Source organism: Botrytis deweyae, assembly GCF_014898535.1.
Source record: "Botrytis deweyae strain B1 chromosome Unknown BDEW_011, whole genome shotgun sequence".
NCBI lineage: Eukaryota > Fungi > Ascomycota > Leotiomycetes > Helotiales > Sclerotiniaceae > Botrytis > Botrytis deweyae.
The window spans coordinates 580,906-593,710 of NW_024066218.1; the positions used below are offsets into that span (position 1 = coordinate 580,906).

The window sequence follows — 12,805 nt, forward strand, 5'->3', positions numbered from 1 at the left end:
TTTAGAATCTATAAGTGCTTGAATATAATATGAATATTTATTCCTCAAAAATATACATAATAGATTTATAAAATCACCTCCTATTAATTTTATTAAATCAAGAAATCTTATATCCCGGACTATACTTAAAAGAAAATTTCTACCTAAGTATTTTGATTTAAATACTAATTTTCAGTGATATAAGCAGATTTAATAGCTTTTGCTTATACATTTAGATTAATATTCTTTTTAACATTCTTTTTTATATTATAAAACTTTTTGTTTTCTTTAATCTCTTAAATTTCAGTTATAATATTTATATTATCTATATAAGGAATAAAATTGTAATTTACTCTCGGTGTAGGGATAGGTATACTATAATTGAAGTTGTTTTCTAAAAATAGAATACTATTAAGCTTAAAGATTCCTATATAGTTAATAAAAGTGCAAGGGGGATATAAGATCTGAGTAAATAGATTTGAATTATTCGATAAATAGAAAGCAGTTTTGGAAAAAATCGATAAAAAGATTCTACTAAATAACTTTCTAAAAGAAGTCTTTTTAATTATTCTATTATAATTATATTTCTAAAATATAATTTTAAATTTATTAATTTCAATAAACTTATTAATTAGATCTTTCACAATATAATATTATTAGATATAGAAATCGATAATTTGTTAAAGAAAATCAAAAATCTTTTTTTTCAGATTATAAAAAAGAATTATTGGATTAATAATTCTTGTTTATATAGTTAATAGTTTAAACTTATAATACTATATTAGAAAATTTCTGTGTTGTATATTATTCAATATAATCTAATATTTATATTTAATATAAATATAATCGGTTTTAGTTGGATTCTTGTAAATAGCTATAAACTAATCAATTAATTGCTAATCTATTAAGTAGGGAATTTATGTGTATAATAAGAATATATATTTTTATATTTTTTCTTTAATTTGTTTTATTATATAAAATCATTATTATAATTTCGAGATAAATAAGTTTTTGTAAAGTTCAAGTTATTTTGTAATTAATAGTTATTAGAAGCTTGCTTTTAGTTTTATATTATTTTTAAATTTAAATAAAAAATTAATAAGTTTTAGAATATACAAACACTTTATTATAATAATAAAAAAATAAGAAAGGGATATTTATTGAATTTATGGTTTGATTAATAAAACAATTAAAATTAAGGAAAGTCTATTATTAGTATTCAAAAAAGATTATTACAAAGATTGATTTTGTAATCAGGGTTTTTTTTTATTCTTCTTTTTTTTAATAATAGAAAATATTCTTTTAATAAAAGTATTTAGAATATTAGGAATTCGAATTCCGTAATTTTTTAAGGAATCTATATAATATTATTATCGGAGTTAAAGAGATTGAGATAAGCAAATAGTATTAGAACTATACTATAGCATTTCTTCTTTGAACTTTGTTATTTCGTTTTATAAAATTCTATAATCTGTAAAAATCAGTAATTGTTTTTTCTAAAATGAATAAGTATATATTAATATACTACCCTTGAAAATTAATTTCTTAATCGAAAAATTGTTTTCTGATTATTTGCTTTTTCTATATCTATCAGTATTTATATTCGAATTGAAGAAACTATATTTATTATTCTATCGAGATTGATTATTATTAATTAAAGAAACTTAGCTAATTATAGAAAAAGAATAATAAAGTCCTTTTAAGATAAATAAATTGAATATAATAGTGATACTTGTAATTCAATATATTTAAAGGAAATATCTTTATTAAATCTTAATTGGAATAAATCTTCTTTTTATAAATGATATTAATATATAATTTATTTAAAAAGATATTATAATTATAAGGTATTATTTGAATGGTTATTAGATAGTTATATAATTATATAAAAGTTATAGATAATATGATATTTTGCTTTAAAAGAACTATAAGAATAGAATACAATTTGTTCTTAGAATTTACAATTATAGAATCGGAAATAAAACACTCATCAAGCATACCTATATATCAATTATGTACATATAATTGTACACATATGCGTATACACATATAAGCAATCGCAACTACGATTGAATGCCGATCCGTGATAATTAATAACAAACTGCTTATATCACTTCATAAAATTTTTATTATCGAATTTACTATACTTGATATGGTAATCTATCTTAAATCAGTCTTTCTTCTTCTATATATATTTATAATATTTATAGTCCTTCTTTTTATAATTAAAGAAATAATAATTATCCTTACCCTTATCAATTAGTATAAGGAAAGATTATTATCTAGTATACTTATTATAAGATTTTCGAAAGAAATCTAAAGATTTATTATTATAGAAATATCAATTTATAAGAAATATTTCAAATAATATATTCTATTTCAGAAATACTTTTTAATAAGAATTAATAGCTTACTTAATCTAATTAATAAGCTTTATAGTAATCGGATAAGAATTGTATATTATAGAATAATATTCCGAAATATTATTATATATAAACAAAATCCTAATGTAATATAATTAAAAGTTATGTATATTCCTAGGAATAATATACTGAATAAAGCATAAATTCATAATTATTATATTAAATATTTCCTAAGATTCTTTAATTGGGTTTTTCTTAATATAATTCTTGAAAATGATTTTGTTCTATTTGAGGAGCATATTTTACTAATATTCAGGTTCTTTGAAATTATTGATTATTATCTCATATATACCCTTATATATTTCAAAAAAAATATTAAGATTAATTTAATAAAAGTCTTTAATTGTATCTAAAAGTATAATTGGAAAGGTTATTAGAGTTATCTTGGTTAATATAAATATTCTATGATAATACTTTATAAATATAGAGATCTTCAATTAAAAAGAATTATTGATACTTTTATACCTATCGTTATTTTTATAAATCTTAAAGAAATCAATAAAGTAATAATTCTAATTATATTGATTATCTTCCTAGCGATTAAGATAATTATAATAACCCCTATTTCTATTACTTCTGTCATTATCTTTGTTATTATCTTTATTATTATTTTTATTATTATTATCTTCATTGTCTTTATTATTTTGATTACTATTATTATTATTATTATCTGAATTGTTATCGTTATCAAATAATCTTATAGAAATATCAACCAATAAAACCCTAAAACCTGATAAAGGTATATTTTGTATATCCCCAAATTGGAATGGAGATTGAAATAAAGCTGATTCTTTTATTATTAAGCTACCTATAACTTTACCAGATTTTGGTAAAATTAGTTGATTAGTTATATTACCATTCTGAGGTTTGGGAGGTTTGGCTTGTAGTCTTGAATCAAATCCAACAAAAAGGTGAGTTTATTTTGTTGATATAAATAGTTGTATTTTATTAGACTGATATTCTAAAAGTTGATTTATAATTTAATTGTAATATTTATTACAATCAAATACTTTTACAAGAATATTCTTAATACCCATATTAATATTAATATAAACTCTATAATATTATAAGATTATACAAAAGTTATATAATATCAACTTATCAATATTCCTTAATATACCTTTATAAATATAATTAAAATCGAATATAACTATATCCTGAAAAAGTATATCAGTGATTCTTATATTTGAATATACAGTCTTTCTAAAAAAAAAGTATCTGTTGATATAATATTTTGTTCTTAACCTGAATACATATTCTTTATAAAACTACCTAATTTTATTGAAATCTTTTGGAAAAGAATAATTCTGAAATTCTTCTTTGAATTCTAATTCCTTTATAATTTCCTAAGCTTTTTTTTTTTCAATTATTTTATTAAGAAAAATGTAAAAATTAGGAGAAGCAATAAATTAAGGATAAGGAGGAGTATTAGTTGTATCCAGACCTTTGTAATAAGAAGTATTAAAACCTGTTTATAGAGAATCAATATTATTGATTATTATATCGATATATTCTTTTATATTGATAGATTTATTAGATGAAATCAGTTTTTTATTAGTATCAAGTTTTTTATTAGAATTAAGTTTTTTGCTGGTTTACTTAAAATTAATGTTAATATTTATCCAAAATGTTATAATACTAATAATAGAAAGTAAAAGAAATAAAAGTAAAAAGGTATTTCGAATAAGTAAATTAAGTAATTTGTGATATTACTAATTAGTATTGATTTGAGAGAAATATAGAAGATATAGTTTTTATTATGTATAGATTCCTAAATATCTATTTATATTTAATTTAAGGAATTAGTTAAATAAGGGAAATAGTAGGTTTTATATAGATATTATTAAAAGAGTTAGTTTCCTTTGCTTTTGCCTAATATCTTTAATATAGTTGTTATTGTATAGAAGTTATTCCTTTGAAGTGAATTCCTTTGAGTGAATTCCCTTGGAGTGAATTCCCTTGTCCACACATAAATTATAAAAGAAATAAGTTTGTATAGGAAAACGACTTTTTTGTAGGGATTTTGTTACGAAAAAGGGCAGTGTGCGATAAGCCGGGGCCTTAACTCTTACCTTTTACAATCACAATAGACATAACATGATCAAGCATCATAATTCAAAGTATTCACAATGTGTTACAGAATGTCCACAACAAATATAAAGATCCCTTTTCTCAACCCACTTGATCCAGAGCCCGCAACCACAAATCCAATATACGAAAAATCTAATTTCAATGTGAGAGAAATGATACAAAATCGATCTCGGAACCTCGGCATTTGAACCCAAACTTTCGGCATGGGGTTTCCGTGAACTGCACGTTGTGCTACCCGAATTTTCCAGTAAATATCCGAGTATATTCCAAAAATGTGACATATTCTATTTTCGATGTATCACATCATTTGACTCGGAAACAGTCATTCTTTATCCTCCAAATCTTTGACATGTAGGTTCTAGACTATAACTCTGCTGTCTAGACCTCGAGATTCTCGCTCTCGAAGGGATTATTGGTTCATAAAGGCTACGTATTTTGTGCATCAGCTAGTATAAAAATCTTATGGCCATTTGAAGAGTGGTAGTTCCTTGCAACGAGCAATGAATGATGCAGGAAGTATTCTTTACCATCATGCCTCTTCTCTTTGCAGACTCATACTAGGTAATAGGTATAATAGTATCTCATTTGCCACTAGCCAGCTCCCCACATCGAACTAAATTCCCCGCCATTTTAGTTGTACAACCATATAGACGTGCAACAAAACAGTGTGTTCTGGGTCTAATATCTAGCTCCCGCAACTTAGTCTGTGCCGAGTGTTTTGGTAGAGATGTGTTGGCCAATGGTCTCCCAGATGCACCAGTCACAACGACCCTTTTGCGTGGTTGAAAATCCTTGCCGAACAAATCTGTCATATCCAAGATCGAAATCATATTATTCACTAGAAAACACCCCAACAAGAATATTTTCAAAACGCTTTTCATAATCACATACAGGGTATTATCAATGATTACATGATATTCGCACACGGGCGAAATTGCCAAGCCAAGACCAAGGACACCGATCCCAGATATCCCTTCATATAAAGCCCAATCATCCATCCACAACGCCGCTGCAATGAAGCCATCCATCCATCCATGAAAATTTGTTGCTCAGATAGTCTCGTGGTCGACCATATCGAGAACCCTCGCATATTGTACCGTCAGTCTTTGCGAATCTCGATATTTGCCTGTCAGGCAAATTAGCATATAGACCTTCATATAATTAGATGAGCGAAGAAGAGAGAGACTTACCCAATATTAGTACAACTCCTTTGAGGAGCTCTTTCCGGTCCCATCCACACAATTGGTCATCTTCACTCATCCATCCTTCGCCTTTTTCAGCTATGGAAAGATCGCTTTTTTCTTGTAAAATTCCACCAATGATACTGCGCAAAAGTTCCTCAATCTTGTTCTTGAGGCCCTCTGCCCCGAGTCGTTTCGCGTACATGAACAGGTAGAGGCGGAAATCGTCCTTAGCTTGAAGCTGCAAGGCAGCAGCAACGCGATTTTCGAGATGAGCAATGCTGACGCCTGATTCAAAGCCCTCGAAACCATCTTTGGAGAGTAATGTTTTGATGAGTCGTTGGAGGTGGTAGGCTCTACCTTTAAGTAACACTTCACCGGTGGTATGCCTTTCCAGGTGAGGAATGATCCCCGCCGATAAGTTTGAGCTATCAATCTCACCGTCTTTACGAATTTCGGGACCAACCCCCGTAGATTGCAAATGGCTGATTGAGGAGTCATTAGAGTTCCAGTACTGACTACCAACAGCCCACCATGCTTCAGACAATCGCTGCCAAACGAACATCTTAGGGGAGTACATGTAACCGTCACCGTTACTGAGTGTAACGATGATATGACCAGTCGAGTTAAGATGGGCCGATGTTACACCTGGAGCAAATGTTGTATGCGTGCCTAATGAGTGCATGGCAATTTCTAAAATTGGCGCCATGGAGACAGGCGGATGTGGCGAGGCGAGAGTTTTGAGGTTCCAAACATGGCACATTCCAACAGCTGTAATACAGAGTAACCACCAGCCTCGGCATTCAATGATGACTGGTTGAGATTCAGTCACGAGAGCGTTGAATATTCTGCGACCCGCAGGGGTCCATGTGTAAATACTTCCATCTTCACAAGCGGCCGCCCAAAAATTCTTGTTGCCTGTGACTAAGATGACAGCCCTAGGAAGAAAGTCTTGCCATAGTGTGATACCTCGTTTGATAGTGCTGATTCGGCAAGGGTCTTTGACTTGAACAGGCGCTATCACAATGGGATTCCGGGCCTCCAATATCACATCCTCGGATAGTTTTGCACCCTCATCAGATCCTCCAGCACCGTTACCATTTGCTGATGCAAGGTTGCCACGGTTGAGGGATCTGACGACGTGGCTTCTGATTTTCGGTACTGCTAAGCGTACCTGACTAACCGACAGAGATGGGTTGACAACAGCTGGCCGAATGAACTCTGGAGTTGGAACAACACCGTTGACCGGTGGTATTGGTAATGCATTCTCCAGCCCACTGACCCCATTGATTACTATCGGAATGGGTCCAGCAGCTGGCGCTGATCGCTTATTAGGATATTCATCATCATCCTCTTCTTCATCGCCTTCCATAACAATGGCTTTCCTCTTATTGCCTAACAGCATAGCCGTGAGACCACCTCTTGGGAGTCCATCGTAAGGTTTGGATAAATCTAATATTGATACTGGGGCTTCATTCTGAACATTGTTGGAGCTCGACGCCATGAGCTGAGATTGAGGTAAGGATGACAGTCCTGTACTTGACGCAGAGACAAGTAAGGGCGCTACACGCTTTTTCCCCTCTTTCGTAATTGTGACTCGTTGTTTTAGAGCGTCCAATCTATCTGCATTAGGATCAGCTGGTGCTGGCTGTTGGGTCTCTGGTTGTTGTGCAGCCTTGCCATTCGTAGTTGGGGCTGCATTGATTACCCCAGTCATTGGGGTTGACGACAAGTTTCCATTATTGACCACTACTGGACCGGAGCCTCCCATCAAAGCGCTCATCTTTCCTTCTGTTTTTTGACGTTCATCGGCCCTGCTTATCTCTTCCAATTGGATTGATGACACGTCTTCAACAACACCAGCGCCTTTGCGATTGCCACCAAATTTATTCAAAGCTTTCTCATTTTCCATCAATGGTGCAATATGTCCTAGCTCGCCCTTCAAGAAGTGTGCAGCAATTATCGTACCATCTAAGCTCGCGACGAAGAGAGAAAGTCCATCTGGTGACCAAGCAAGATCAGAAATTGACTTTCTGGCCAACTGTTGGCAAATGAGTAATGGCCGAGAGCTGCTGGTATTCCAAATGCTTAAACTTTTGTCCTGTCCAGCACAGGCGATTACCGTAACCAGAGGCTGTGTACTATAACCATTTTGATCCGTAGTTTCCGAGGTGAACTCGCTCTTGCTAAACAAACGCGGCGAAAATGTGCAAACCTCCACCGGACCTTCGTGGCCAATTAGGTTAATATCACTGTCCCAGGCCCCCCGATTCACAATTGCAACGGAGCTCACGGGCCCGTTGACTGCGTTTGCTGCGGCTATGTGGTTACCATCTGGAGACCAAGAACATCGTCGGAAGTATGTCGTGAGAGGTGACGAATTAAATGGTGCCGCTATTGAGTGCTCAAAAGTAAAGTTGTTCATGCACTCATAAGCAGTAGCATTGGGTGGCGGTGAGGTAAATCGAAAGAGCTTGATCGTTCGATCATCACTAGCAGTCGCAAAAAATTTGTTTGCGGGATCGAATGTAATTCCTTTGACGTGACTCTGGTGGACCGATAGAGTTTTGAGTTTTTCAAATGTATGCCCCGACCAAACAACAATCTTCGAGTCCAGCCCTACGGATACCATTATCGAAGAATCGTAAGCCCATCCAAGATCCTGCACATCGCTATCATGTCCGATTAGACGCTTAACAATTTTCCAATTCTCTACCGGTGGTGGTTCATTGGTTCCTAATACTCGTCAGCATTTATCTTGTTGTCTGCCCGCAACATCGAAAGCTCAGAAGTACCGAAGGATGCAGAATGCGCTGCTGGTTGCGTATCCAGTTGATAGATACAAATAATCTTGTCGTCTGCTCCGGAAGCTAGCCATCGTCCGTTTGGCGAGAACCGAACAGTATGTATAGTGCCTGAATGATAACTCATATGGCATAATTGCCTTGGTATTGCAGGTGGATTTTCCCCCGCTGCCCCGAGAATCGCCTCTGTGGACCAAATTCTAACGTGGCCATCTGTTTCGAGTATTTAGCAATGGTCTTTGCAAATGCGGCAATTAGAATGCACCATCTTACCTCCAGCGGCTGTCGCCAGTCGTGTACCATCGGGCGATACATGGAGACTGTAGACTTCGTGGTCTTTCTGCTCTCCTAGAAGTCGAGGCGCATTGAGCGCAAATGTTAGCCAAACGCGACATCAATAGAACGATACAAGTAGCCAGTTCTTGGGTAGATAGATCTGCAGATAACAGAAGCAGACTTACCGCTGTGAGAAAGCCAAGATGGCTTGATAAATTTCATAGTTTTCACCTATGTCATTGACGAGGGCAGAATTTCATGTTTAACAATTCCACCTCAACGTCAGATACACAATTTATTACATAGAGCTAGGAACGCGTCTACAGGTGCACTTTACTAGCGGCGTTTTCAGTGGGTACTGCAATTCCTAGAATATTACAGCCAATGAAAGATGATTCTTTAAAAGGAAACATCCGATTACTTTTATCCGAATGCCTAGAAATTACCTAAGCAACTTGATAGCATCACCAGTCATCAACCAACGTATGTTTACCTCCCCGATTTGAACGCGAAACTTAATGGAGTTCATCATACTGTCTAACAAAGCTTCAAGCATTTTCCTCATGTCGTCCTGATGTTCCATTATAGCTTTATATTATCTAAGGAACTGGGCAGACTACAGAGCGTCCTCATTGCAAGATTCTGGACGGTAACGGGCAAAAGGCGTCTGGATTTCGTCCAATCTGCTTTACTCTTGGCTTTCAGTTCTACAAGAGTTGAAGTCTGGAGTAACAGCTCGTACTAATTTTTGTTCAGCTGGTGTTTGTCCCCAAGTATAACGCTCAGTGATCGAGATCGGGGTTCAGCCTTAGAAAGGGGATTTGGATTTGGCATATGATGGATGGATATGTTCTCACATTGGATATGAGACTCAGTGTGGGCTCAGCAACTGTTAAAGGATACAGAGTAAACAAGATCTGTATTGTGGCTTAGTTAAAGTCATATATCATTATTGCTATTGGTGCTATAGTATAACCGATCCCCTAATGAAACGCCCAAACAGGCCTTTTTGTATTCGGTCAAGTAGAAAAAATGAGCTACACGAAATTTGTTACATGGAATATCTTCGTCCTCTGATCTTCAATGGTCGAGTGGGTTTATTATAGGCGGTACTGTTTGAACTGGCTAAACTTTTGAGGGCAAGCTGAGAGAAGTCGGACCATGCCGTCAGCAAGTCAAATACAAATCTCTCCTCTGAAATTAAGCTGTTAATGAAGCGTTGCAGCTCCCGTCCAGAATCTTCCAACTCATTTTGAAGGAACCCTTCTAACACATGCGAAAGCCCGGTTACTGAAGGGTCGAAGCGAAAGCTTGAGGGAAAATAACGTGAGGCTTCGACAAGGTCGCAGTCAGGCATCACTGTCGTTACACCGCTCAGGGCTGCCTCAAGTGGAGTGATCCCAAGAGTCTCATAACGTGATGTACACACGAATATTCCATGCGTTCGTACAAAATCAAAGAGTGCATACATGTCATCCTTCGGAATTTTGGAAGTGATCTTGACATGAGCGCTATGTTTTTGTGGGACGCGGGCTATCAATCTCGCTGACGCTGTGTCCGAAGTCCCTTCGCCACCCACTATCAGTAAGCGCACAAGTTTTCCACGGTCGAGGAGTGACACCGCTGAGTCTACTAATAGCTCTACATTCTTGAAATAATCTAAACGAGCAACGGCGGTAAAGATGAGATTTCTTTCACTCGATGAAAAGGATACAAGTTCTTCGATGTTGGCTGTTTTATGATGGTGGTAGATTCTCATTGAATGGATCGGTGGATTGAGTGCTCGAATTCGAGCAGGATCGATACCTCGCTCCATGAGATAATCGCCTTGTTTGTTGGAATGCTGTAGAACGTAGGCATGATCAGAAGCTTTAAGATGTCGCAAGCCCTCTTCCTGAGTCCCTGCCAGATGAGAAGCTTTGTTTTCGGAGCCATATGCTATAGCAGCAAGGCCTTCCGTAAAGTGGCGAGTGAAATCGCCGTAGAAAGGGCCGTGGTGGGTGACGCAATAAGGTAGACGCTTCGGATGATATCTTAGGAGTGTGTCGGTCTGATAGTATAGCATTGGTGGTAGACTATGTGAGAACTTTGCCACGAGTAGAGCTGTGGCGGCATATAAGGCATACCGGACTTGCACAGTGTTCATGCCAAAATTGAAAGACAACTTGACGCATGGTGTTGAATCTCTTGTCACAAGCTGTACAACGGGCGCCGCTAAGTGATCCTGACGATCATAGAGAATCACGCCGCCAAACAGCCCCGCGTCCTCCAGAACTCGTATCACTTGTAACGCAAAAGCAGTCGCCCCAACCTTAGCAGGGGAGTTTTTAGAATTCGGATAGTAGCGGTCATTCAAGATGAGGATCGCTGGAAGCATTTTTTCAACAAGAGAGATCTTCATACTGGTTGTCGAAAAATTATTAGGGGCCAAGGGTGTGGTTTTCAAGTATTCTAGTAAGCGTACAAGATCTGTGAAATGGTGTTGAGGAAATGCGGGACACGGACAACGTAACTCAATTTATAAGATAAAGAATGATAGAGGCGACAACAATAGTTGCAAGGGGCTCTTCGAATGCATCGGGGCCTAGTATACTCTTGATCGCAAGAGTGCGGGAGACTAGGATAGAAGGGCGTCCAAGATTCTCGCGTCACCAAAAGATGCATATTAACCATCTCGATCCGAAGCCGCGATTTAGCAAATTACGAAGCAACTATCTCGTTTGTTAGAATCAACAAAAAAACACATGGCGAGCCGGGGAATAGCAAACTACTTTGCCGGCACAATCCTGTTGGTAATAACAAGAAATACGAGCAGTCAAAAGAAGATGCCATGACATAAAGGATCGAAGTAAGAGACCACTGGCATCTGCAAAACTGTTTGTTTTGAGTCGACTCTATTTTCAGATATCTGTTAATGAACCCAATACATAGTTCCCATTATGGGGCGAATGTGAGGGTGCGGGGTGGTGGAGATAGGTTTCACACGGGAGCAATCTAGAGCCTCCGTATCGAACTTGATATTCATATACTAGTGATTATGGCTCGAGGAATACGGCGAGTAGCCATAAGGTGGAGATTTGGGATAGTGTCACTTCCCACATGATGGCAAGCGAATGGAGACCGAGTGGATTGGCTTTCATACATCTGCACACGTGCCAAGCGCCAGACACACCCATGTGTATTTTATTGTAAAATTCACCTGCGTCGTACGATATACGATATGTGCGAGGTATCTGTGGAGAAAAGATTGGATTCCTTCGAAGCACGACGCTACTCTCCCGACCCACCTTCCATAGTGGCGTTACTCAAGAATGCAGACACCCTATACGCACAGTACATTGTGATTTGAAAACCAATCTGACTGTAAGGATCACTCCAAAAAAAACTTCAGGATAGTTTGGCTTCTATTTCAATGTTAGAGAGTGACCGAGCTCTCCGTTTCCAAGTAACTCCAACCAATTTGAGCTTTACTAAAAGTCTGATTTCTACATGATCAACAGATGCATGTGCACATGGAACAGGCAATGAGAGAAGATGGAACTGGACCCAACCTTAAATCAACATTCCGCATCAGGTCGCAGGTACTGAAATTATTAACGTAGAGTTTCGAGTGAATCAACGATGAGATGAGATGATTGTCTCGATTTCATGTAACATCAAATCGAGGAAGATATATTTTTGGGGAACCACGTGACGTGAGTCTCTCAACATCGCCCTTCCTTCCTTTTACCAGGTATTCGGTTTCACGTTATGCCCTCCTCCTTCTCTCTCTTAAGTTTCTGGGTCGCAGTGGAACTACATAGTAATTTTTCAGCATGACAAAAACACAACATCCGGATAGTGGGGGCCGATATCATATTTTGGAGTTACTAGGCTCTCCCAGTGGAACAGCAACTGTGATGATGTTCAACGGCCGATCCGTTACTCCCGCTTATCCTGGGGTAACCCGCAAAGATCCTGTAGAAACACATGCAACATGACAGAAATGGGTTTTTTGGTCTCATCTTTACATACATGCTACTGCACTCTCGTCTGATTACGTATGCAAATA

At 36.2% G+C, this 12,805-nt stretch overlaps 2 protein-coding genes across 2 annotated transcripts; both read right to left on the reverse strand.

Moving 5' to 3' along the window:
* Positions 1–5,297: 5,297 nt before the first annotated feature.
* On the reverse strand, positions 5,298–9,063 carry EAE98_005632 (uncharacterized protein). Its single transcript, XM_038953254.1, has 5 exons — positions 8,940–9,063; positions 8,752–8,826; positions 8,470–8,691; positions 5,684–8,410; positions 5,298–5,619 (listed from the first exon to the last, which is right to left on the reverse strand). The coding sequence occupies exons 1-5, from the start codon at positions 8,974–8,976 to the stop codon at positions 5,543–5,545; spliced, it is 3,138 nt and encodes a 1,045-aa protein (XP_038810355.1). The 5' UTR covers positions 8,977–9,063; the 3' UTR covers positions 5,298–5,542.
* A 742-nt stretch (positions 9,064–9,805) lies between these two features.
* EAE98_005633 (uncharacterized protein) lies at positions 9,806–11,131 on the reverse strand (the record flags this gene model as incomplete). Its single annotated transcript, XM_038953255.1, has 1 exon — positions 9,806–11,131. One exon carries the CDS (start codon positions 11,129–11,131, stop codon positions 9,806–9,808), a length of 1,326 nt encoding a protein of 441 aa, XP_038810356.1.
* Between the last annotated feature and the right edge of the window lie 1,674 nt (positions 11,132–12,805).

Bases quoted from the DNA above. Each gene is read 5' to 3' on its own strand.
- EAE98_005632 (XM_038953254.1), bottom strand. From the start codon at position 8,976: ATGAAATTTATCAAGCCATCTTGGCTTTCTCACAGCG. The intron at 8,827-8,939 runs GTAAGTCTGCTT...CTCGACTTCTAG, and splicing joins ATCTTGGCTTTCTCACAGCG to GAGAGCAGAAAGACCACGAA. The intron at 8,411-8,469 runs GTACTTCTGAGC...GACGAGTATTAG, and splicing joins AGCGCATTCTGCATCCTTCG to GAACCAATGAACCACCACCG.